General features: G+C 42.2%; 1 protein-coding gene across 1 annotated transcript; it reads right to left on the bottom strand.

The window, feature by feature from the left end:
- Window positions 1-10,029: 10,029 nt before the first annotated feature.
- On the bottom strand, window positions 10,030-10,953 carry LOC129678141 (olfactory receptor 13G1-like). The gene has a single exon (XM_055608838.1). It carries the CDS (start codon window positions 10,951-10,953, stop codon window positions 10,030-10,032), a length of 924 nt encoding a protein of 307 aa, XP_055464813.1.
- Between the last annotated feature and the right edge of the window lie 16,096 nt (window positions 10,954-27,049).

The raw sequence follows: 27,049 nt of genomic DNA, 5'->3' as shown, positions 1-27,049 counted from the left end.
CTCTCCCAATCCCACCTTCCCTCCCTCATCCCCTCCCAAGCTCCTCTCCAAGTCCACTGATAGGGAAGGTCCTCTTCCCCTTCCATCTGACTCTGGCTTATCAGTTCTCATCAGGACTGGCTACATTGTCCTCCTCTGTGGCCTGGCCTGGCTGCTCCCCCCTCAGGGGGAGGTGATCGAAGAGGCATACACACTATGTTTAGCAAACTATATTTTGATGCCTGTCATTCCTGTTGGCCCAGCAGACAATATTATCTTAGTAAGATGTGATACTGCTATCACAGTAAAAATTGATGTTTTTTGAGGGAAAAATTGATGTTTCCCAAATGTTCAACCTTACACACCATGAAACAGAGAGATGATCTGTGCCTACCCAAGCCCTCTTTCCATAATTCCATCCTGTTCTCATGGGAATTTATCTTTGATTGCTTATGTGCCCATTTGTGCCTAAGTGGACATGGGAGAATCTAGCATCTAGGTGAGAGTTTGAGTGGGAGCAAATTCACAACAGCCTCTCATGGCTACAGTTAAGCCAGATCTCAGCAAGGCTGACTTGAAAGCATTCAGAAGCTGAGCCTCCACTGGAAGCAAAGCTCCTGATCCTCACCATGGCCATGAATAAGTCTGCAGATGCCATGGTCTGTTCAGAAAAATTGGTAGAAGAAAAGCCTACACTTGCAACCCTGTTCTCACAGTCCTTCCCCTTTGTATTCGGCCATTTTTTTTCTCTGATACTTTAGGTCAGACAACAGAAATTGTTTCTTTAGGTAAGTCAGATTCATGACTCATGGCAGCCCCAATCTGCATCAGGGAGAGTTTGGCTAACACCAACAGGACTGGGCTGGTGCTTTTAACTCCATGGAAGGTGAAGGTTGTCTTCCATACCTCAATAGTGTGCTCTGGACAACAGGGTATGAAAATCTCTCTATGGCATTTCCTCACCATCTCCTGTGGATGCCATGGTCAAACAAGGCAACATTCCATTTCTGGCTAGTCAATATAGCTCTTAGATTAATCTAATTCTGTTGGCTTCATTTCAAAATTAGTATGAGTTCTGCGGGTGATGAAATGAGGAAGTCAGGTTTTTCACATAAGGACAAAAATCAGACAAAAAACTGATTGTGATTAGAAGCTAGACATTATGCTGTTTATGTAATAGAGCATGGAACCAAACCTTTCTACCATAATCTGTTCTCTGACCCTCAAACTCAGGCCTCATTGAGAGCATAACTTATGCTGTTTCTGTCTCTGTGCTGACATCCAAACGCTGGGACAAATGTTACTTTTACAGTGAAACTTTTGCTTTGTAGGTTCACTGTTAGCTAGTAGAATCACGTAGAAGATTAGTCTCCACTCACCTTTCCATGTCACAGTGGATTCAGGTGACAGCTGGCTTTCACACGTGCTGTCCACAGACTCTCCTTTCCTGCAAGCACCATGTCTTTAGTGTCTCTCTGAAGCTCTGTCTTCCTCTGTATAGAGGTCATTGACCTTCAGGAATACCTGTGATTTCTGAGATCAAGTCCTGGTGCCTCCTGGGATAGAAATTCAAGGAGAAATCTCTTAGGATCAATTAAAGGGGACACAGGGTTTAATGACTCAAGCTTCCCACAGAGAGCAGTCAAGGGAGTCACACAGGGTGGACAGGAGCAGCTTTCCCACTGTACCCGCCTCCGCCAACGCTCTGCATGTATGTCTCAGAATGTCTTTGGTGTTTTTATAACCTGGTAGAAGGTCTCAACATGATAAAAATGGACTCCTTTGCATTCTTCTGAGAGTATTTCATCTGATCTTTTAAAAGTGCAGTGGGTTAATTCTAAGTACCCTTTACTTTCTATGCCCTACTTCCTTTTCCCACAGTCAAATCTCTCAATGTATTGTTGCGTATTAGTGTCCCCCAGCACTTCTGTTTTGCTTGCTATATTTTAAGTATTTAAAATATCTATTTAGGCCCGATACATAGATATAGGTGTTGTTCTCTGTCCAGTGGGGGCCTGGGAAGGTCTTCGGGATGAGGCATGCTGTTGGGCATGGCACTGAGGCTGCTGGATTCCGAAGGGTAGAATGCTGTGCTGGAAGCTCAGGCTTCCCTATAGTAGAAGATCACTGGTTCCCGATTTCAGGAACACTGTTCGAGTGCTTTAGGATGAGACCTGTGTGCCCTAGGCCAGGGTGTGGAAAGGATTTTACATGAGCATTACAATTTAGCTAACTCTTTTAGAATGAGATTGCTGGTGGCAATGGAAGCTCAGACATTCCGAAGCCTATGGCGATTCCAAAGTGTTACAACTCTTGGTTAAGCTGCTGTGCTGGCAGAGATACGGGAAAACGCCCATGCCTGGTCAGCTTGTAGCTGATGAGACACATGGTGAGGCCCAGGCCTAGTGGGCCAGAGGCAGGTCTGGTGAGAGGAGGCACAATAGGGGATAAATGACGAATCTCAGGCAGCCACGGTGGAAGTCTGATGGTACTACGGAGCAGGAAACTAGCCAGCACATTTATTTGAAATCAGAGATTTATAAATCTTGGACAATTGTAGAGATTTTGAGGGTGAATTTGTTTTGGTTCACTGGGGTCAGGGGGTCAGGGATACTTGGTTTACATCTAGTGATACAGTGCCTCATTTTCCGTGCAGTAGCATGGTCCTATCACAAGGAGAACACAGTACCTAATTATCCTGTGGGTGGGAGAATCTACAAGTACAACTGAAGGTCACTGCTGAAGACTAAGATCCTTAGCAGGGTGGAGTATGTCTAGGAATTCCCAGATGCTTGCTGGGCCAGTTCCTTATCAAGAAAGTGTACGGTCTATAATCTTCCCTGAGGGCTATGTGACACTCTTGCAAAACTTAGGATCACCCAGATCTCCAGAAACATTTAGAATCTCACTGAGAAAATGGAGTCCACCATCATAGATCAAGCCCAAATGGCCAACCAAGAATGTCAGACTTCAACTTAATTCAGCAAAGCTCCACATATAGGTATCATTATTCTGACTTAATTGGTTATATTTAGGAATATATGTGTGTGTGTATGGGTGTGTGTGTGTGTGTGTGTGTGTGTGTGTGTACTTATAGTATACTTATATACATGCAATAACAATTAGTAATAAAAAAGAGGTCATGCATTTAGAGGAGACTAGGTGTGGTCATATGGGAAGGTTTCAAAGAAAGAAAAGAAGAGATGAAATGAAATCAAATTACAACCTCAAAAACATTAAAGATAAAAGTCACTCAGTTATGTTGAAAGACCCCTGCCTCACCCTAAGTTAAACATAGCTAACGCCATTTTGTGGGACACCACTGTTTTGAGAAACTGTAGGCTAGGTGGGGAACTGAAAAATTACTGAGAAACCCAGCTGTGTCATGTCTGCGGTCAGGCTGCCCCAGTCGAGCTAAAAACAGTTTGTGTTAATCACCCTCATGGGATATCTGTGAGATTGTTCCAGTTGAGATAAGAGTCCTAAGGAAAACAACAGGTGGCGGGCCAAGTTAAGGGGGTCATCATGACCGTTTCGACCACCCAGTTCCTGGAATCCTGGTGTCCCTGCCAAACTCTGACTCAAACTGTGGTCTCGTGTAAATGTACCAATCAGCCCCCTGTAACCATGCTTCTTGCTTCTGTACCCGCGCTTCTGCTCTAAAACCCTATAAAAACCCCAGCTTTCCACCCAGGGGGCGCGCAAGTCCTCCGAGTGACTCTGCTGCCCCGGGTACCCATGTATCAAAATAAAAGCCTCTTGCTGTTTGCATCCGAACGCCTGGCCTCGTTGTTCCTTGGGAGGGGGTCTCTCAGAGGGAAGATACCCTCCGGGGGTCTTTCAATGTGACACCATATCCTTCATAAATGAAAACCTAAATAAAATCATTATTCAAAAATTTTAATTGTAAAAAAATTTTATATAATATATTCTGATCACTATTTCTCCTCCCCCAACTACTTTCAGATCCTTCTCACCTCTCCACTGACCCAGTTTGGATACCCTTTCTTACTTTCTCTCTCTCTCTTTAGAAAATCAACAAACAAACAAATAAATTAACCCATACAAGGAATAATAATAACAACAGCAACAACAACAATAAACACAATCTAAAATCATAATATACAAGCAAAAGGTCATTAAGACAAAAAAATGCCCTCCCCCCCCAATTCAACATGAGACAAAAAATATTTTAAAATACTATTAGGTTTGTTTTGTGTTCGTGGCCATAAGGCCTTCCCTTAACTGTGTTTGATATACCCTGTGAGACGCCAGTGGATATAACTAATTTTTTTCTTGCAAACAGTTCTCATTTGGAGACAGCTTCCTGGTTAGGTCTAGCTTGAACCTATGCAGTACCTGTGTATGCTGCCATAGGTTCTGTGAGTTCATGTGTGCAGCAGTCCTGTTCTGTCTGGAAGACATTGTTTCCTTGGAGCCATCTATCTCATCTTACATTCTTTCTGTCTCCTCTTCCTCATAGGTCCCAGAGTTCTGAGGGAAGGAGTTTGATGAATATATGTCATTTAGGAATGAGGGTTCCGAAACCTCTCAGTCTCTGCACATAGTCCAGTTGTGGGGCTCTGTGTTAGTTCCTGTCTACCACAAGAGGGAGTTTCTCCGATGATGTCTGAGCAAGGCACTGATCTACAGCTATAGCAGAGGTTATTAGGATTAACTTTATTGCTACGTTCCTTTAGCTGAACTATAGTATTTTCCCCTTTAGGCTCAGGGTCTATTCATTCCCAGGTTCTTAGCCTCCAGAGCAGTGTCAGTCATGAGTTACATATTTTGGAATACTCCTTCAATCCAATCAGATAGTGTTTGATTACTTCCATAATGTTTTGCCACAGTTGTACCAGCACAGAATCCAGAACAGCAAGATTGAGTATCTTCAGCATACATGAAGACAAGTTGTTGTTGAAGACTGTAGAAGGTTTGTAGCAAGTTTGTCATTACTTTTCTTCTCTAGTAGATTACTTTTGGTGATCCTCTGGCATAGATTATCTTTAAGAACACTAGTCAGGAGTAAAGGCTCTAATTAGGCAGAAGATCTACTTCTTTGTGTTCAGTGAGATATATAAGTGTTGTCTTCAGAAGTAGGGCCATCAGTTTGTCGAGAGCAACCAACAGCCTTGGTAAAATCCTGAGACTTTTGGAGGTCAAAAGAACTGTCTACTGGGAAAACCACAACTACTACACATTTCTAAGATTCAGAAATTGCAACAGAAATCAAGAGATGGGATCCCCACGTAACAAAGTCAAGACCACGTGTCAGCACATATAATCACCTTAATTATCCCAACTCCAGATGCACAGAAACCAGCACAAAGCACAAAAATTAACATCCAAGGCAATATGCCTCCACCAGAACCCTGTAATCCTATTACAGTAGGCCTTGAGAAATGTAATGTAGCTGAAGCAAAAGACAAGGACTTAAGAACAACCCTGCTCAGTGATTGGCTGTAAGCTGTTTTATTGGCATATCAGGGGACAATTAGGGAGTAGTGTTTACACAACATTGAGATAAGAGAATCTCAGAACAAGAGGTGCAATCAGATATGGGGGGGTACAGAAATCATCATTTGAATTACACAATAACCTTATGCCTACAACTCTTCACCTCTCCTCTCTGCCAGATGTATTCCCTGTCCATTTCCTTTAAGAAAAGAGCAGGTCTCCCAGGATATCAACCAAACAGTTGATAAGTTACAATAAGACAGTTGATAACAGTTGATAACAGTTACAATAAGACTAAGCACATACCTCATATCAAGGATGGATGAAGTAACCAAGTAGCAGGAAAAGAATCCCAAAAGTAGACAAAAAAATCAGAGACAACTCTCAGTTCTCACCATTAAGAGTACCACAAGAACATTAAGCTATACAACCATAACATGCAAAGGACTTAGCTCAGACCCATATAGGCTCCATGATAGCCTCTTCAGTCTCTGTGAGCCACTCTGAGCCCCAATTAGCTGATTCTGTTAGCATTGTTCTCATGGTATCCTCAATCCATCTGGATCTTACAATCTTTTCTCACCTTCTCCTGTGGGGTTCTCTGAGTTCTACCTAATGTTTGTGGATTTCTGCATCTGCTCCTATCAGTCGCTGGATGAAGCCTCCCTGATCACGATTGGGCTAAGCAACAATCTATGAATATAGTAGAACATCACTAGAAATCATTTCATTGACTTTCTTTTCTTCCCTTTCTTTTTCTCCTTTCTTCCTTCTTTCTTTGCTTCCTTCCTTCATTTATTTATTGATTGATTGTGCCACTTGTGTTTGGTTCTATCTTAGCTCTCTGTGTTACCCAGCCTCTGGTTCCTGGACATCCAGGAAGAGTGAGGTATGGGCTTCCTCTAGTAGCATGAGCCTCAATTTGGACGAATCATTGGCTGGCCACTCCCACAAGCTCTGTACCACCATTACCCCAGCACATCTTACAAGCAGGACAGATTGTAGGTGGAAGGTTTTGTGCCTAGGTTGGTGTTCCAGTCCCACCACTGGAAGCTTTGCCTGGTTACAGAAGATGATTGATTCAGGCTCCTTACCCCCACTACTAGGAGTCTTTGCTAGGGTCACCCTCATAGATTCCAGGGAGTTTCAGCCATACTGCTTCCACATCATCCTCAAAGGCCCCCTCATTTTCAGTCATCTCTCCCAGTACTCTCTCCCTTCATTATTACCCTGTCCGATCTCTCCTGTTTCCATCCCCACCTATCCTCATTTTACCTGCAAAACCTATTCTATTTTGCCTTCCCAAGGAGATCCTTGTGTCCTCCTTAAGGCCTCCTAGTTACTTAGCTTCTCTACTAACAGTTACTTAGCTTCTTGGGTCTATGGATTGCAGCATATTAATATTAATATTAATATTAATATTAATATTAATATTAATATTAATAGCTAATATCCACTTAAAAGTCTGTCTTTCTGGGCCTAAGTACCTTACTTAGAAAAATTTATTCTACTTTCTTCCACTTGCTTGTGAAAGACCCCAGCCTCACCCTAAGTTAAACATAGCTAACGCCATTTTGTGGGACACCACTCTTTTGTAAAACTCTGAAGGCTAATGGGAAACTAAAAAATTAATAAGAAACCCAGCTGTGTCATCCACTTGGGATATCTGCGGTCAGGCTGCCCCAGTGGAGCTAAAAACAGTTTGTGTTAATCACCCTCATGGATATCTGTGAGACTGTTCCAGTTAAGATAAGGGTCCTAGGAAAAAATAAAACAACAGGTGGCGGGCCACGTCAGGGGGTCATCATGACTGTTTCGACCACCCAGTTCCTGGAATCTTGGTGTCCCTGCCAAACTTTGACGCAAACCGTGGTCTCATGTAACCGTACCAATCAGCCCCCTGTAACCATGCCTCTCGCTTCTGTACCAGCGCTTCTGCTCTAAAACCCTATAAAAACCCCAGCTTTCCACCCAGGGGGGCACGCAAAGTCCTCCGAGTGACTCTGCTGCCCCGGGTACCCGTGTATCAAAATAAAAGCCTCTTGCTGTTTGCATCCGAATGGACTCGTTGTTCCTTGGGAGGGGGTCTCTCAGACGAAAGATACCCTCCGGGGATCTTTCACTTGCAAGTATCATAATGTCTTTACACAATGGAGAAATGCTCCACACTTCGTTTCTCCATTCATTAGTTGAAGAACATCTAGGTTGATTCTAGTTTCTGGCTATTGTGAATAAAGCCACTATAAACATAGCTGAGCAAATGTCCTTGTAGTATTGTCACTGCCCGCAATGACACTTGAATACCGCCTCAGTGAGGGCTGGGGAGAAAAAGAGCAGGGCGACACAAGGAGGACACCAAGTCAAGATTCTGATCAAGGTGCCATTTATTAAGCATTCAAGCAACACTTATAAAGCAAAAGATCACACGCAATTTTCTCATGGTAACAGCTTCACTTGGCAAAGAGTCCAAGGATTCACTCAAGGTTACAAAGAATTTGCTATCTGGTTCCCAGGATTGCACGGAGTTTATTATCTAGTTCTCAGGGACAGAATACCCGACTGCAAGGACTGCCAAGGTCAGCTTCTGAGAAACTGAACTGTAGATTAGACCCATGTCTGCCAAGGCCAGGAGGCAAAACTCCATGTACCAGAAACCACTTGTCAGACTCAGCACCCAAACAGAAATACACACTCCATTTTGGCTGCCATATAGTAAGATAGTAAGGGTGTTCTTGGGTATATGCCCAAGAGTGGTATATTGGTCTTGGGGTAGACCAATTCCAAGTTTTCTCAGGAACCATCATATTGATTTCCATAGTGGCTGTACAAGATTGTACTTTGAGCAGCAGTGGAGGAATGTTCCCCTTGCTCCACATCCTTTCAAGCAGGAGCTGTTACTTGTGTTTTTGATCCAAGTTTGTGGAGTACAGGTTTTTGGTGTATGACCTAATGATTCTTTGGATTTCCTCAATGTCTTTTGTTATGTCCCCCTTTTTGTTTCTAATTTTGTTAAACTGGATATTCTCTGTGGGTCTTTTAGTTAGTTTGAATAAGGGTTCATCTATCTTGTTGATTTCTCAAAGAACCAGCACTTTGTTTCATTGATTCTTTGTATTGTTTTGTTTCCATTTTATTGATTTCAGCCCTAGGTTTGATTATTTCAGTATTGCACTCCTCTTGGATGTTTGCTTATTTTTCTTTTAGAGTTTTTAGGTGTGCTGTTATGTCACTAGCATGAGACCTCTCTAATTTTTTTATGAAGGCACTAGTGCTATGAACTTTTCTCTTAGCACCATTCCCACGGTGTCCCATAAGTTTGGGTATGTTGTGCATTCATTTTAATTGATTCTAGGAAGTTTTTATTATCTTTCTTTATTTCTGCCTTTATTCAGTAGTCATTCAGTTGAGAGGGAATAAAGGAATTTAAATTGGTTTCTCCTTTTGCCTTCTCACATGCTTGCTTGTCCCTAGTGCATGTAGAGGCACTACTCATTGGTTCCTGCCACTTAGTGAGTCCTCTTTGGAAACAGTTTATAGATAATCACAGAGGTGTCTCTCAGCAATAATCTTGGAGCTCAACCCAGTCAAATTAAAAACAAGTATATAAATAATGACACCATTATTCATTGACATGGCCTTGTTTTACCTATTTTTCCACATTCTGTTTACCACATTTCTTAATCATGTTTTTGCCATTTCTTCTGTGTTAGTCATATGACTCTATGTAACATATAGACAAACACCACAGTATGTGAAATCACACCAACATGATAAGCTCTTTATTTCAGAGTTTCTGTTCCAGTAGAACAGAGCTCATGCCAGGCTAACATTACATACAACAAGAAGTGTTGAGTGATAGTAACCCTTGAAGGATAGCTCTGTCACACAGAACTCATCCAGTCAGGAGAATGATGAGGTACAAGTTAGAGTCATGAGTTAACAAACCTTTGAAATGATATATGGTCTGAGAAAGGAGCCACCACACCAGTGTCTCATTCTGGTCTGACATCTATGCATGTTTGAATAAAAGACATTTCCATAGGAATCAGAACTCAGCCCCTAACTTGGGTCCCCTATGAGAATTTCCTTCAAAAAATTGTAGGATAAACCAAGCACCAGGGGAAACTGTGAGATAATAACAAAAAAGATGAAAAAGCCAAATCAGGCCAGGAACTGTCCAGAGCAAGTGTAGGGAGGATTAATGTTTCTCTCTTTAACCATACACTTTTGACTATTGCAAAAGAGGATCAAAAAATTTAAATAGGTTTACTAGAAGGACAGCACTCAATATTTAACTAGATTTGATTCAGTTAGTTACAGAAATAACATAACGACTAATAGCATTGAACTTATAAACATACATTTTTATGTACTAAGTAAAAATCATTAAAACTATCTAAAGCACTCAAAATAGTACAAATCTGGTATTATGTGGCAAACAGTATGATGTCGCATGGATGAACTTTAAAGAGTTAGCCAAGGCTATAACTTAGTGTGTGTTTCCCTGAGTCAGGAGATTCACAAATGGTCTTGAGTTACTTTTTTTAGATTGTCACCCACTGCTTCCAAAGTTCTCCAAGCTCAAAGTTATCAACGTGACAATAAGAGTTTTTTAAAGGATGCTTTGAATTCCTTGTTTCTCAGGGTATAGATGAGGGGGTTCAGAGATGGGGTCACAGTGGTGTACAGAACAGCGATGATCTTGTCCAAGAGTCCAGAAGTTCCCAGAGCTGGCCGGATATAAGTATATAGAACGGTGGAATAATAAAGGGTGACCACAACCAGGTGGGCAGAGCAGGTGGAGAAGGCACGCTTCTTGCCCTCAGCTGAGCGGATACGCAGGATGCTGGCGATAATGAAGCCGTAGGATGCCATGGTCAATAGAAAGTTCAGGCCAGTCAGGAACATGTCTGCAATGACTGTCATGATGTCGTTGATGAAGGTGGGGCTGCAGGACAGCATCAGCACAGAAGGGATCTCACAGAAGAAGTGTGTGATGAGATTGGGACCACAGAAGGCCAGTGGCAACACCAGACAGGTGAGCACCAAAGAGTTGAGAGCTCCAGTGAACCACACAAAGGTTGCAAGGGCCACACAGACCCTGCCACTCATGAGGGTACCATAGTGCAATGGCCGACAGATTGCAAGGTAGCGGTCATAGGCCATGGCAGAGAAAAGCAGAAGCTCAGAGCCCAGGACCCAGGAGAAGACGAACATCTGTGTGAGGCATTCTCCATAAGAGATGGTGTTCTCTGCCACCAGGCTCTGCAGGACCTTGGGCAAGACAGTCACGGTGCAGATCACATCCATCAGGGCCAGGTTGACTAGGAAGAAGTACATGGGAGTGTGGAGGTTGGAGCTGTTATGGATGGTCATGATGATCAGCCCATTGCCAGCTATGGCCACCACGAACAAGGCAAAGAAGAGGCAGAAGAGGGCATCCTGGATCCAGGGGTCATCCACAAAGCTTTGCAGGATGAACATGGTCACAACTGACTGGTTCCCAGGAGCCATGGGAAGCACCTCTAGGCTCAGGATGGGAGTTGTAGCTTGGGACTCTAGCAAAAGAAGTAATGAGTTTTAATCTGATTAAGAGGAAATCATTTCAAAACTCAGGCAACAGTCAAGTCTGTGTAATGAGGCACCTGTTTTGGTAAAAAAAAAAACAAACAAACAAACAAACAAACAAACAAAAAAAACCAGAATAGTTTAGTTTTATTCTTGTGGCTCACAGAATAAAGGAAAGAGCAGGTCACAGACACACCCCACACAGACTCACTCTGTGAACATGGGTGGACCCTGGAGGGGGGTTTCTAAGAAAATTGTTCCATACAAGCTGCATCTTATCAAGGAGGGGGAGATTGCCATGCTCATGTGAGTCAACCAGGACGTAGTTACTGGGGACTGGTGTGTGTATGCTGAGGAGACATGAGTAATCTCCAAGTGATCAAGGAGGGGTGAGGGGCAGTGAGAAGGGTTTATTCTGGTGCTGGATTACGGGGAGTAACACACAAAACATTAATTGAATGTCTCTCTGGACACAGAACCAAGTGTGGTTTTTGTGACAATGTGGCTTCTCATCCAGGTGACAGCAATGAACCCAGAACTGTATCTCTTTTTAAATTTTATATTAGTTTATTTACTTTACAGCCAGTGGGTACCCTCTTCCTCCCCTCCTCTCTGTTCTTCCCCTTCCTCTCCTTCCCCCTTCCCCTCTCCTTCTTTTCCCAAGAAAAGGGAGCCCCTCCCCCACATTAACCCTCCCCAGCACATCAAGCACATCAGAACTGCACATATCTTTATCTCCTGAGGCCAGGCCAGGCCAGGCAGCCCTACCAGGAGGAAGTGATCCAAAACCAGGCAATAAATTCTGTGTTAAAAGCAGCCCTCCTCCACTTGCCATTTGAAGACAAGGGAACTGGAAAGGAGATGGAATGGGGAGAGAAAAAAGGGTAGGGGTCAGATGTGGAGAGAATGGTGGTGGAAAGTGAGAGGGCTGGGGATGGAAAGAGAAACTGGGGAGACTCTCTTGTTCAAGCTGGAGGCCTGCTACAGGGTAGGCGCCTGGGAGAATATGGGTGTGACTCTAGCTGGAAGTCCTAACAGGGGGCAGGGGAGGCATGAAGACTGAAGTGACAGCCTGCTAGCAAGGCAGGACTAGTGGAAGGAGGGGATCAACCACCCACCGACAAATCTTGTGAACCAAAAATTACCCTGCTTACAAGAAGTGTAGGGATAACGAGGAAACAGAGATAGAAGAAAAGTCCAAAGAATTGGCTCTACCTGAGGCCCACCCCACAGTATAGAGCCAGCCCCTGACACTAATAATGATGCTCTGCTATGCTTGCAGACAGGAGCCTAACTTGATGTCATCTGGAAGGCTCCAGCCAACAGCAGATCAACACAGATGCTGGGACTTACAATCAAGCATGGGGCGGATATCTGGGGGTCCTGTGGAAGTGTGGGGCAAAGATGGAAGGACCCAGAAGTGACAAGAACCTCATAAGAAGGTCAACAGAGACAACTGACCTAGTCACATGGGGCTTTCAGAGACTGAGATAGCAACCAAGGAGCCTGCATGATTTTGACCTAGACCCTCCTGCACACATGTAGCTGGCAGGAGGCTTGGTCTTCAGAACTGTATCTTGAAACTCTGTTCTGATAGGATTCTAGGCTAAGGGGTAACATCCAAGACTTGTGCCAGACCTTTGAGAAAAGTTGGGTTTCCTGAGGATCCTAGGGTATGTCTCCAACCCTGGAGCCATAGAAATTCTGCAGGTCCTCAGTGCAGCTCCTGCAAAGCTGCTCAGAGAGCCCTCTAAAGGAATCAAACAATCCCTGTGTGACTACATTTACTGTCACTATCCGGCTTGTCTCTGGAACACACAGTCCCCAAATGCTGGAAAAGCACCTCCTGTTGATAGCAGAGGGAGTTGTGGTCACCAAAATTGAGGTCATCTGGAATATGTGTGTACTGGTCATTTGTCACCTCCCATTACCAGACTCTGGCAATTAGGGTATTGTGAAAGATAAATCCTTGAGTAAAAGTTAAGAGTCAGATTGTAAGGCCAGGCTGAAAGTGACAGGTGACAGGACTTTGCATTACGGCCTCTCAGATGGAGGGTAGATGTTATGTGCTCTCATCCAACTATCAAATCTAGCATGAAATGACATTTCAGGTTTCCGGGTAAAGCATTTTTTTACATTTTTACATGCTCTAAAACGGAAAGTGGCCTCTGAGATTCATGTACTGGAGCTTCCAACACACTCTGCACCGGCCCCGATTCTCCACCCCACAGTGCTCCAGAGGGGTTTGCAGGGAGAGGAGTGACTGACTATTCTTTGCTGGCTCCGTCCCCGCCTTCCACCCGGCAAACCAAGCTCAAAGTCATGATGGTGCAGCCTGGGCTGGCAGGCCTGGGAGCCTTCACCTGAGGTTGATCTTCGCTGATTTTTTCCAAAGGGCCTCAGACCAGGCTATACACAACCAGCAGCCTCTCCATTTCACAAAGGGCTCTACTAGGCTGGGGTGTGAGCACGGTGTTCATGAACACCAAGAGTAACTGACCCAGTTTTTAGATTTAGCAGACAAAATCCAGGAAGTTGGATTAAACAGGAGTACCCTTACAAAAACACGTCTCAAATCCTGCCTAGGAAACCCCGATTCTAAACAGAATTTGTTGCTGATCTAAAATGCAGTTTGATCTGGTCTTCTTTATTTTTGTCTGGCCACTGATGTCCACCCCAAATCATCCATCTCTTACCTTATTTGTCTTTGAGGCCAGGACCAATTGTGAATGCCTCTGTGCCACGATTCACAGAATGGAGAGATGAGCCACTGTGTCAAACATGAGAATATGAATCCTGCCCCACACTTACCTCCAATACTTGCCCCACAGTGGACTGTATAGAAGGGTCAGGAGCAGCTTTCTGCATGTGCTGCCTAGGCAGCCTAGAAAGAAAGGAAAAGGGTGAAGTCAAAGGTCATTCCTCCCCCTGGGGAAAGTGAAGTGACCTCTGCATGCTTTTCCCACTGGGATGAGGTTGAAATGTCCATGGTAACAGCTGCTCCAGAGAAGCAAAGGAGCTCCGTGTAGGAACTGCTGCTGGATGGCATGCCACAGAGCCCTACCCCACCCCCAGAAGCTCCCTACTTTCTGTTTGAGGGATTGAACCCTACTTTCTCCCAAACCACGGCCAGCATGTTTCTACATGTCATTGTGTAGTGATGAGCAGACTACACAAACTATATGTGAAGAAAGTATTTCCATTTTCTAAAGTGTGGAAAAGTCACATGAGTGTGAAACCTACCTGAGTGTCCTTACGCATGTATCTGTGTGTTCAGCAACGTATGTGCAAAGGAACCTGAGAGGAGGGAAGAAGAAGAGAGAGAGAGAGAGAGAGGCTGTGATTTCACTATTACCCATTCTCCAGTCCATCGTCTTACTTCTCTGTGATAGCGCTTGGACCTGTTGATCCTCCTCTGGACATCAGAAACATGCACAGAAACACACCTTTGTTCTTTTACATGAAGTCCCTGTGGCCCTAAAACACCCAGATTTTATAAACACACCTCCTGATTGAACAGATGACAGGAAAGAAAAGACACAGCCAACTTAAGCAGCAATACACATTAGTGGGTTTTGAAACTAAGACTATTTTCTAGATGAGTTCCTAGGACTCTGACATAGGGTTGGGGATCCCTGTCTAGACAGATGCATCTGGACCCTATAAGAGAGGGTCATCTAGGTTATGTCCTCACCACACCATTTGCTCTGCAGGGATGCCTTAGTCCTGAGGAGTACAGAGGTGTCTGTTTGCTTCAGGTAATCCTGGCTTAAACCTAGAAAGCTTTGGCTGTGTGATGCAACCCAAAGCAGTCATGACCCCATGGGAGCCATGCCCCAGAGTCCTGGCTGAGTTGGCCTTTCAACTCTCTGTCAAGTCTACAGTGTAAAGTGGAGCTGGAGAGGGGCCTGGCCCCAAGGACAGATGAGAAGGACATTGGTTATGCTTGCTTTGGCAGAAACTCATATGGTTTTCCAGATGGAGCTTACTCCTTCACATCTATGTCACAGTTGACCACAGCAAGGAAGGGCTCAGGGTCAAGGGTTCACTGGCTAAAGCTCACCAGAAAAGGATCTCAGATTTCTCCAATGTTGTGGGACATCACTGCCTTCATTTGAGGCTGTGATGACAAGGTTTGGGAAAGGGACAACCTACTCATTGTATCTTCATCTTGGCAGACAGAGTTGGAGCAGGCAGGAGTCCAAGATCCCAGGCTGTTCTGTTGTATCCATCAGCCACTCAGGAGCTGTGGTGTGCTGCACAGTCATCTGGCTGTTGCTACAAAAGCCTAGGTCCTCTAAAAGGTGCCAGCCATGTGTCCTCAAATGGACTCACTTCTCTGGGTATGTTCTCACACTTGCTTCCCAAGACAAAGGTTTTGGGATGTCAAATATCTTCAATTTCACCAGATATATAAACAGAGTAATGTTGAAAATGGTATCCTTTGTGTTGGAAAGATTTTGTTTTTTATTTAAAATTCAGAAACATTAAGTATTTTTATTTTAACTTTTGAAGTCCCTACTTATTCACATTTATAACACACCTTTTAGGATAGCAATTTTATTTTCATTTGCATTTTTTAAAATTTTGGGTGTTGTAAAGACATTATCATAGTCTACAGTCTTTGTTGTTGGGAACAACATTTTGCAAGAATTTCAGACTTACAGAGAAGCTGAGGAATACCACATCATTTTCCCACCTTTTGTCCAGCCACTTCCAATCCCTTTGTGTCAGCCAAACATACCAATAAATGCCATCTATCTGGAAATCCCAGTGACCACACCAGGCTGGGACTGAAGTAGTTGATTCTCATTTTTATACCCGTCCTGCATCACAAACTCTCCAGTCTCATCCCCAGCCCTACCTGGTTGAAGGACCTGTCTTCCCATTCCACATTCAGTCTTGATGAACTCTGTCAAATCTTGGAGTGGACTCAGCTGTTTCTTCCATAGACCTCCCTCATCCTCTTTCCTCCCCGTCTAGCCACCCCCTTTCTTTCCTGTACCCAAAATGCTTTCTACCCAGACCTTCAGTTGGCCATACCTGGTGGAAACTCTGGTAGGTGAACTACACTATTCTTCTTGTCCTCCATTATAATCTCTCCATTCTCATCCAAACCCAGTAACAAACTGCTTTTAGATCACACTCCTCCTACTTCAACTGTATTCACTGGAGACTCCCACTCTTGGATCGGACCCAGGGTCTCCTAATATTTCATCTCTGTCTTTCCAGATAGTTCTTTGCTTTACAGTAATCTATTTCCAGGATCCCTTATTCCCACAACACCTCCAACACCTTATACAGTCAAATTCTAAGTGTTAATGGGATCCCCTTAGCTCTGAAGCCCCACTTAGCCTTCCTCTATCCCTCTCTGCCATCCACTGACCTGCACAAGCAGTCAGCCACCACACCTTCCTAATATCTAGAGTGCAACAGAAACTGAGGAATGGAACATCTACCCAACAAAGACATGACCGGTGTCAACAACTGAAATCACCCCAGTCACCCCAGTCCAGATACCTAGACAGCAGAACAAAAACACAAACGCTAAAACTGAAGATAGCACGCTTCCACCAGAGTCCAGTGGCCCGTCTACAGTGAGCCTCAAGACATGGAATACAGCAGCTGAAGCACAAAAACAGATTTTAAAACAGCCATTATGAGTGTGTTCAAGGCTCATAGATAGAATATAAATAAATTCCCTAATGGAATCTGAAAAACCAAACAGGGGAATGAACATAATGACAGCAATTGATGACATGAAAGAATAATTTAACAAAAACTAAAAATCACTAATTAAAACTCAAAGTGGGATAAAACTGAAAATGAAAAGTTAGAAGGAGAAGAAACTCAGGGGGAAATATTAGAAGAAAATATTTTTAACAAAATCACAACCTAAAAAAGGAGGTGCCTGTTAAAGCACAACAAACACCCAGAACACAAAATAGGAAGGCAGAAAGAAATTCTCCATGACACATAACAATCAAACATCAAAAGTACAGAACAAAGAAAGAATATTAAAAGCCGCAAAGGGAAAATGACCAAGTAACACATAAAGGCAAATCCATTAGAATAACACCTGACTTCTTTATATAGAGTAGACGTCAGAAGGGCCTGGACATATACGTTCTACAAACTCTAAGAGACCATATATACCAGCCCAGATAACTATGCCCAGCAAAATTATCAACCACAATAGACAAAGAAAAACAATGTATGATAAAACTAAATTTAAGCAGTATCTATCTACAAATCCAGCTATATAGAAGGAACTAAAAGGAAAACTTCAACCTGAAGAAGTTAACTACACCCAAGGAAACACAAGGAGCAAATATTCTCAGATCAACCTATCAAAAGAGGAAAAAATCCATACCATAATTTAAAAAATAACAGGAATTAATGAGCGTTGTTCATTGATAACTCTCAATATTAATGATCCCAGTTCTCAATAAAAAGGGACAGACTAACAGATTTTAATTAGAAAACAAGGTTTATCTTTCTACTACATCCAAGAAACACACGTTACCATCAAGGATAGGCATCACCTCAGGGTAAAAGAATGAAAAAAGAGATTCCAAATAAACGGATCAAAAAAGCAAGCAGGGGTAGCCATTTTAATATCTGAAAAATAGACGTCACACAAAAACTAATAAGATATAAAAGTACACTACATTTTCATCAAAGGGAAAACCCACCAAAAAGGATATTGCAGTTCCTGCACCAAATATAAAGTTACTTAAATTTATGAAAGAAAAACTACTACAGCTAAAATAAAATATTGGCTCTCACATGATACTGAGTGACTTCAATACTCAACTCTTACCAGTAGACAGACCATCCAAATAAACACTAACAGAAATGCTGTAGCTAAATGATGTCATCAATCAAATGGACCTAGCAAATAGTTATAGAACATTTCTTCTCTGAATGGCTTAGAACTTTCACAACATTGACCACATACTGGGGCACAAAACAAGTCTTAACAGATCCAAGAAAACTGTAATAGCACCTTATGTTCTGTTTGACCACCACATATTTAAACTGGATAGCAACAACAGGAGAAACAGAAAGAGAAAGTTTTAAAATAGAAACTCATGAAAACTAAATAACTCACTGTTGAATAAAAAGTGGGTCAAGAGTGAAGTTAAGGGAAGCATTAAAAATTTCCAAGGATCATGCATGGAGATAGCCTAGACCCCCTGCTCAGATGAAGCTCATAGGCTACTCAGTCCAAGTGGGTTTCCTAGTAAAGGGATCAGGGGTTCTCTCTGACATGAACTCAGTGAACACTAGACAGCTTTTTGATCACCTCCCCCTGGGGAGTGCAACCTTGCCAGGCTACAGAGGAAGACATACAGATAGCCTTGATGAGACCTGAAAAGCTAGGGTCAGATAGAAGGGGAGGAGGTCCTCCTCTATCAGTGGACTGGAAGGTGGGTCATAGGGGGAGTAGAGGGAGGGTGGGTGACACAGGGAGTAGAGGAAAGAGGGAGCTACAGCCAGGAAACAAAGTGAATAAATTGTAATCAATAAAATAAACAAATTTTAATAAAAAAAGAAAATGAGAACACATGCCCAAACCTATGGGACTCAAATGGGTCTCAAATGGGTGGTTTTAAGAGGCAATTCATTACACTAAGTACTTCATCAAAAATAAAGAGATACCATATTAACAAATTAACAACAGACCTGAAACCTCTAGGAAAAAAAAATGTGGCATAAGAGGCAAAAGTAGTAGATGACAGAAGAATAGTCAGACTCAAGAGTGAAATCAATAAAATGGAAACAACAACAAAATATACAAAGAATCAATGAAATGAAAAGTTGGCCCTTTGAGAAAAATCAATAAGCTTGATAAACCAAATAATCTAAAAGACACACAGAGAAAACATCCAAATTAATAAAATTGTAGAAAAAATGGGAGGTATAAGAACAGACATTGTGGAAATCCACAAAATCAAAATGACGTACTTTAAAAATCTGTACTTCACCAAACTGAAAAATCTAAGAGGAATGGGTAAATTTCTTGATATATACAACCTACCAAAGTTAAATCAAGATTAGAAAAACAATTTAAGCAGATCCCTAACCTTAGTGAAATAGAAGCAGTAATAAAAACATCTTCCAAACAAAAAAAAATTAAAAAAAAAACAACCTAGCATCTGATTGATTCAGAACAGATTTCTAACAAACTGTCAAAGAACAAATAACAACAATATTTCTTAATTATTACACAAAAGAACTGAAGGGACATTTTCTAATTGTTTTCATGAAGCCATAATTACCCTGATACCTAAGCCACATAAAAATCCAACAAAGAAAGGGAATTATAGATCATTGTCTCTTATGAACATACATGTAAAGTTTTTCAATAAAATTCTTGCAAAGTCAATATAAGAACACATATAAGAACAATATAAGAATCTTAAAAAATAATCCACCATGATCAAGTAGGATTCACCCCAGAGACACAGGGATGCTTAAACATAAATAAATCAATAAACATAATATACCACACAAATAGTCTAAAAGACAAAAATTACATGAGTCTTATAAGATGCAGAAAGGCACATACCTCAACATTAAAAAAAAGTGATTTACAGCAAGCCTACAGCCAACATCAACCTAAGTGGAGAGAATCTCAAGGCATTTCTTCTAAAATTAGGGGCAAGACAAGGATGTTTACACTTTTCAAACCTATTCAATATAGTACTTGGAGTCTTAGCTGGAGCAATAAAGCAACTGAAAGAGAATATAAGATGCAAATTGGCAAGGATGAAGTCAAAGTACCTTAATTTGCAGATGATATGATTTTAAACAGAAATGACATTAATAATTCTACTAAGAAACATTCTATCAACCATCAGCAAAGTATCAGGATATAAAAATAACACAAATAATTAGGAGCCTTCCTATATACAAATGACAAACAGATTGAGACAGAAATCAGGGAAGCAATATCTTTTACAATAGTCTCAAAAACTATCTTGAGGTAACTCTAACCAATCAAGTGAAAGAATTATGTAATTAAAAACTTGAAGACATTAAAGAAAAAAAATTAAAGAAGATATCAGTAAATGAAAAGATCTCCATGTTCATTGGTCAGTGGGATTAGTATAGTGAAAATGGCCTTTCCTGAAAATACAATCTAGATATTCGTGCAATCTCCATTGAAATTCCAAAACAATTTTTCACAGAAATAAAACATACAATTCTGATCTTAGTCTATCAGTTCTCATCAAAAGTGGCTGCATTGTCCTCTACTGTGGCCTGATAAGGCTGCTCCCCCCTCAGGGGGAAGTGATCAACGAGCAGGCCAATCAGATTATGTCAGAGGCAGTCCCTCTTCCCATTACTATGTAACCCACTTGGACACTGAACTGCCATGGGCTACACCTGTGCAGGGGTTCCAGGTCATCTCCACGAATAGTCCTTGGTTGGAGTATGAGTCTCTGGGAAGTTCCCTGTGTTCAAATTATCTTGTTCTGTTGCTCTCCTTGTGGAGTTCCCGTCCCCTCCAGCTCTTACTATTTCCCACTTCTTACATAGAATTCCATTCACTCTGCCCATCAGTTGGCCATCAGGCTCAGCATCTGCTTTGACAGTCTATACTGCAGAAGCTTTCAGAGGCCCTCTGTGGCAGGTTTCAAGGTTGTTTCCTGTTTTCCTCTGGCTTTCAGAGGCCCTCTGTAGCAGGTTCCGAGGTTGTTTCTTATTTTCTTTTTCTTCTGATGTCCATCCTCTTTGCCTTTCAGGATGGGGATAGACTAAGATCAGAAAGAAGAGGAGAACCTCCCCTATCAGTGGACTTGGGGAGTGGCATGCATGCAGAAAGGGGAGGGAGGGTGGGATCGGGAGGGGAGGAGGGAGGAGCTTATGGGGGGATACAAAATGAATAAAGTGTAATTAATAAAAAATAAAAAAAGAAAAAAAAATTAAAAACAAAAAAACCCCAAAAAACAATTAAAAACAAAAAAAGAAAAAAAACATACAATTTTTCAGTTTCATATGAAAACAGAAAAAAAAAACTAGGTCAGCTGAAACAATCCTGAATAATAATAATAATAATAATAATAATAATAATAATAATAATAATAACTACAATAATAATAAAACTGGTGCATGATCCTTTGAAGGAGTCTGGTAATTGGAATTCTGCCTCCTGGCCTTGGCAGATGCATGAATTCTCAAGGCTACATGAAGCTTTGCCAGGTGATGCAGATGAGTTTCTATTGTGAGAAAATTTCCCTGTAACCCTTTGCTATATAAGTGCTGATTATACATTTAGTAATTTGAGGCTTTGATCAGAAACCTGTCTTGGCCTCCATTCTTCGAGTCTCTGCCCCTCCCCATTCCCACTCTCTCTTTCAGGTAGACCCTGTTCAACTAGCCCACAAGATGGATCAATCCCTGGTCTCAAATTCAACTAAAGAGCTATAGTATTAAAAAACAAATCATGGTATTGACACCTTGATCAATGGAATCAAATTGAAGACCCAGACATAAGTCTACCTAACTATGGATACCTGATTTTTGATAAAGAAGCTGAAAATTCATTCCAGAAAAAAAAATGGTGCTGGTCAGACTGGATGTCTGCATGTAGAAGAATGAAAATAGACCTGGATTTATCAACTTGCATGAAGCTCAGCTCTACATAGAATACAGACATTAACATCAGCCCAGTACACTGACTGATAGAATAGACGGTGAGGAATAGTCTCAAGCTCATTGGCACAGACAAAGACTTTCTGAACAGGAAACCAATAGCAGAGCCTGTACAACAACTAAGAAATGAGTCCACATGAAACTGAAAAGCTTCTGCCTGACAAAGGAGCCATCATTCAGACAGAGTGGCAGGCTGCAGAATGGAAAAAGATCTTTATCAATTATACATTCAATAAAGGCCTAATATTTAAAGTATATAAATAACAACAACAACAACAAAATAAGACCCTGGACATCAAGAATACAAAAACCCAATTTAAAAATGGGGTACAGAACTAAACAGAGTTCTCAAACTATGAATCATAAATGACTGAGAAACATTTAAAGAAATGTTCAACATCCTTGGTCACCAGCGGAATTGAAATCAAAATTACTTGAGTATTTCCTGTTACACCAGTAAGAATGGCCAAAAGGAATAAAAGAAATGACAATTCATGCTGCAGAACATGTGAGTTAAAAGGAACACTGCAACCATTGCTGGTGGGACTGAAGACTTGTACAGCCACTATGAAAACCAATGTGATGGTTCCTGAAGAATCTGGGACTAGATCTACTTCAAGATCCAACTATACCACTCTTAGGCATATACCCAAGAAACCCTAAATTCTACTAAGAGACACTTTCTTACCCATATTAATTCCTGCTCTATTTATAATGCCAGAAATTGGAAACAGCCTAGCTGGCTGTCAACAGATAATATGATACATGGACATAATGGAATATTACTCAACTTTTAAAGATGAAATTATGATAGTCACAAATAAATGGAGGAAGCTATAAAAACAATCATCCTGAGTAAGATAATCCAGATCACAAAAGACAAATATGGTTTACATTTGCTTGTATGGAGTGTTGGGTGTTAAGTGTTTGATAAGGAGGCTGCAGTCTATATAAACAGAGGTTAGGTATAGAGTGAGGTATTAGGGAGAGGAAAGTATCTCCCAAGGAAAAGGAAATAGAATATAGCTATGAATGGGTGAGCATAGGGGAAGACTGGAATGGGAGAATCAAACAGAGGGAAGAAGAGAAGTGGGGTAAGAGAGAAAATATGGGGAGGGACAGTCAGTTTTAAGAGACATTTGAGGGTCATCTTGAAACCTACAACAGTCTTAAAATACACACATACATATAAGATAAAAATCTAAATGGAATCACGAAAAAACGGGAGATAAAGTTCCAACTAGTCCTCTCTTGGCGCCTAGTGAAAACTCGTGTGCTAGGAATGGAATATATCCAATTGAGTTTTGGACCAAAAGAATCCCATGAAATCTCCCAAACAACCAGGCTATTGCCAAAGCTATTAGTTACCCTCCACAAACTGATGGTAAGACCCTGTTGCTGAAGAAGTCATTGAAGATGGAAAAATCAAGCTGGGGCCTGTGTAGAGCCTTCACCACTCCTGACTAGAGTTCATGGTACTGGAAGGTACTCCACATTCTACCAGAGGAGAAACGTAAACACCAACTCAGCTACAAACCCTTCAATCTACAGCGGTGACCTGTGTACCTGCTAGGTTGGTGAAATAGTGGCACAAACATTGTAGGAGTAACCAGCTAACGGATGATTGGATTTAAGACCCATTCTGTAAGTGGAGACCCAGGCCTGACACCACTCAGGTGGTCAGGAATCCGTGACTAGCTCGATCACGGATATAAGAAAAATACAAACATTACTCTTCTGCTAGTAAGATGATTCCTAATGACATTCTCCTATACTCATAGATCAGTATCTTGCTCAGTCATCATCAGAGAAGCTTATCCATGCAGGTGATGGAAACTAAAACAGAGACCCATTAACCGAAAGAGAATGAGAGACCTTTGAACACTCAGTCCTACGTATGATGTCTCCATGAGCTCCCTTCCCTCTGGTTCAGAGGACTATGCAGCTTATGAGGCAGAAAGATTGAAAGCGCAGGTGGGTATGGAAGACACCAAGCGAAAAAGGCCTTTCAGACACAAGAGGGCTGACAGACATTTAAACTCACAGACCATGGCAGCATGCACGCACGAGTCTAAACCAGAGGTGTTCCCAACAGTGAGATGAGAAGTTGAAACAAACCACCATCCTAACCCAGAAGCACTCTCCAGTTAACAGCTGTTCATAAAAGAAAGATTGGTTTTCTCCAACATTGTCTCACTTGGTAAACCAACCACACTTCAGGCCAATGTCCAGCAGCTGATGGCCAACAGAAAACAAGCCCGATGGTGTTTTTGCAGGGTTTGTGTGTCATAATACCTTCTCTTGACATTTTTTTAACCTTAAAGATCTTTGCTTATGTTTCATGGTTTCCAGTTTTGTGTGTTTGTGGATTTTCTCTGTGTGTGAATATATGTTATGCTTTTTTCCCTAATGTTTCGTTCTATCCTTTCTTTGTTTTATTGCCTCTTTGTTTTCTAATGAGAGAGAGAAAAAAAGAAAGAGTGTGGATTTGGGTTAGTTTGGGAAATGGGGAAGGTCTGGGAAAGGTTGGGAGCTTAGGAACCATGATCAGAACATACTATGTGAAAATTATATTTTGAAATAAAAAGAAAAAATTAAAACATTTTTAATTTATAAGTCCAAAAAGAAGTCTTGGAAATGGTAAATACTTAAAAAAGTAATTGTTACTGTAAAACTTTGGAAGGGGGTCTACATGGAGCCATCATTTATTATCAGGAAATTTGGGATCTTTTCTTGGGTTCCTAGTCTTATTACTACAGTAACTTAAGAACTCATTCACACGGAAGAGCAAAGGCAACTTTTTAGAACTTAAAAGAAAAGCCTTGAGTTCAGGCCAGCTGTAAGTCTTGCAGCTTCCCAGAATAAAAGAATGGAGAAGGGAAGGCGGGAAGGGGGCATTCTGTTTGAGGGGGAAAGTGTGGAGGTCAGTCACATGGCTCAGGGAATTTTTTAGGGGAGAAGCAAGAGGGCTTAAAATATTAGGGAATTAAAAAAAATCAGGGAAAGCAAGCTGTAAGTCTAATAACTGCCTTGGAGGAAAAAAAGAATGAAGAAAAGAAGGTGAAAAAAAATCCATGTATGAAAATAAGCCTGAAGGAAGGTCTGTCACATGGTAGCAGATAGACACAAGCTGGGGACCAGAGCTGGGAGAGAAAGGACACCTAAAATTGTCAGGGAGTTTAAAGGCATACTTATGCTCTGTCCAGCACCTGAATGAAAAAGACAGAAGTAAAGAAAAAGGAATAGTTCTGTCGCTTCAAATGAGGACTCAGAAAGGCTGGCAGACACAGCCAAACCCCATGGTAGCTCCTATGCACTATGCTAGCAGGGGGAGAGATTCCTAAGAAGGAAAAGTGTATCACCTTAATGTGGACCCACCTTTCTAAGGGTTGCATCCTCACACTCTACACCCACACCCCAGCCTGGGCCTTAATCCCGTGCCCAACCAGCTTAACACTCAAGGGAGGCAACAAGGGCCTGGCTCTGCCTAGAGGTAGATTTCATTTTTACTATAGCAGGCTTTGTTTGGACTGTGGACTTGAAACCAACCCCAGCCACTCTGTTGGTGGTGATGGTGCATACTGGGCACAGAGGTCCCAGGAGAAGAGGACAGGCTTGTTTCTGCCTCACATTGATTATTTCTTTCTCACATTGATTAGGTCCAATTCTAAAAACTCCATCTGATCACTTTCTTATTAATACAGCCATGTCTTGAGAAGCCAATGCCCAAATGATATACTCTAAGTAGAATGGACAGCGATTGTTCAACAAAAGGAGAAGGCTATGGATTTAATATGAAAAATCTCCCAGAGGCTTATGCGCTGGGGTCTGTTACCAGCTGATGGCCTTTGTGAAGTAGTTAGACACTGAGAATGTGTCCCTGTCTCTACATGTCATTATGTCATATTGGGAGTTGAAGTCCTAGTCTTGTCTACAGACATAGGAGGAAGCTGAGTTTTTGGAGCAAGGGGCTAGAGCTTTTGAAGCTATTGATGGAGCCTCTTCCACACTGTGCTGGCCATGCCTCACGTTATTTCGTAGAGTAGGCAGGGCCCTAGTGAGGCAAACCTAGCTCTGTTCCCTGAGGTTGGTTTGAGACCTATTCAGAGCTGTGACCAACAAATTGTAATTGATGATGCATTTGATTGGACCATAGGCCAGAATCGTGTGCATAGGGCACAGGATTCAATGTGTACATGTCAGTAATTTATGGAACGTGCAGTAGGTGTGGGGGGGGGCTGGAAGAATGAAAGTCTAATACACCAGCCCTTATTCCTTTAAGCAGTTCAGTGAGATGTGATTGTGCCTGTGAATTCAAGAATACAATTAAGGTATGAATCTGATTACCGAGGCAAGGTGAGTTTATGTCAAGGTCCAGCCCCAACCTGGAGAGGTACCCTGGCCAGAGCCCAGGTGTCTGACAAAGCCTGTAGTTTGCCATGGTCATGAAAGAACTAGCTAGCCACGTTGCAACATAAAATGATTTGGGTCCCCGAAGAGCCACAGCAGTCATGTGACCTCTCTGGGGATAGGGTGGCCTCCTGGACCCAGACAAGCATTAGTCCAGCACCATTTGCTGAGGGCCGGTGACTTCAGGTCTGGGATGAGATGTTATTGTGCCTAGGTGAAGTTTGTTTTTGTTCACAGGGTGAGGAAATTGGACATGAGAGCAGAATTCTGACAGCCACACCAGCCTGAGGACATTTTCCACTTAGAGGAGATAAAACTGTGTGGTGACGAGGGACAGTCTGTGCCAGAGGACAGCAGACAGGGCTGTGGAAAGTGTTCTGGCCTTGGCCTCTCAAGTGCTTCTGTCTGGATTGAGGGACTCTGAGATTGGAAGAAACTATGGTTTGGGAAGTTAATTGGCTCAAGGCCCAAACATCAGCCCCTGATCTTCCTGAGTGTTCCCTTTACCCTCTGTGGCCACTGGTGATGTTGGTGGACAGCAATCCCTGGTTAGCAGGGCAGAGAACCAGCCCTTGGGTCACCAGTCATACCAAGTATGTGTGTGTTTCCCAAGAAGAGGCTTGGTCACCTCCCCAGCCATTCCTGCTCAAGAAGCCAGGGTGGTTCTACCTAATTGGTCCCTCAGGGCCTGGTTTCTCCCTGTGAGCACTTGTCTCTTCTATAATACAGGATGCAGGGCCCCTGGTCCTCACATTGGCATCCTAATGTCCTCTCTGTGCTTTGAGACGTCACTATTTGCTCATTAGAAGTTTGCAATTTAATCTGATTCTGTTTTCTGATGAATGCTGATGATTTAGCTTCTCCCTCATTCTGTGTGTGCATGTCTGTCTGTCTGTAGGTATGTATGTATCTTTATATGGGTGCTGAGAAACAAGTTTCTGGAGAGAACACCTTGGAAGATTCTTGC

Source organism: Psammomys obesus, unplaced genomic scaffold (assembly GCF_907164565.1).
Source record: "Psammomys obesus unplaced genomic scaffold, mPsaObe1.curated_primary_1811, whole genome shotgun sequence".
In the NCBI taxonomy this organism is placed as follows: Eukaryota; Metazoa; Chordata; class Mammalia; order Rodentia; family Muridae; genus Psammomys; species Psammomys obesus.
Note: the sequence above shows the minus strand (reverse complement) of the source record. Positions and strands in the feature narration are given on the sequence as shown.

Excerpts from the sequence above, each read along its gene's own strand:
- LOC129678141 (XM_055608838.1), bottom strand. The coding sequence starts at position 10,953 with ATGGCTCCTGGGAACCAGTCAGTTGTGACCATGTTCATCCTGCAAAGC.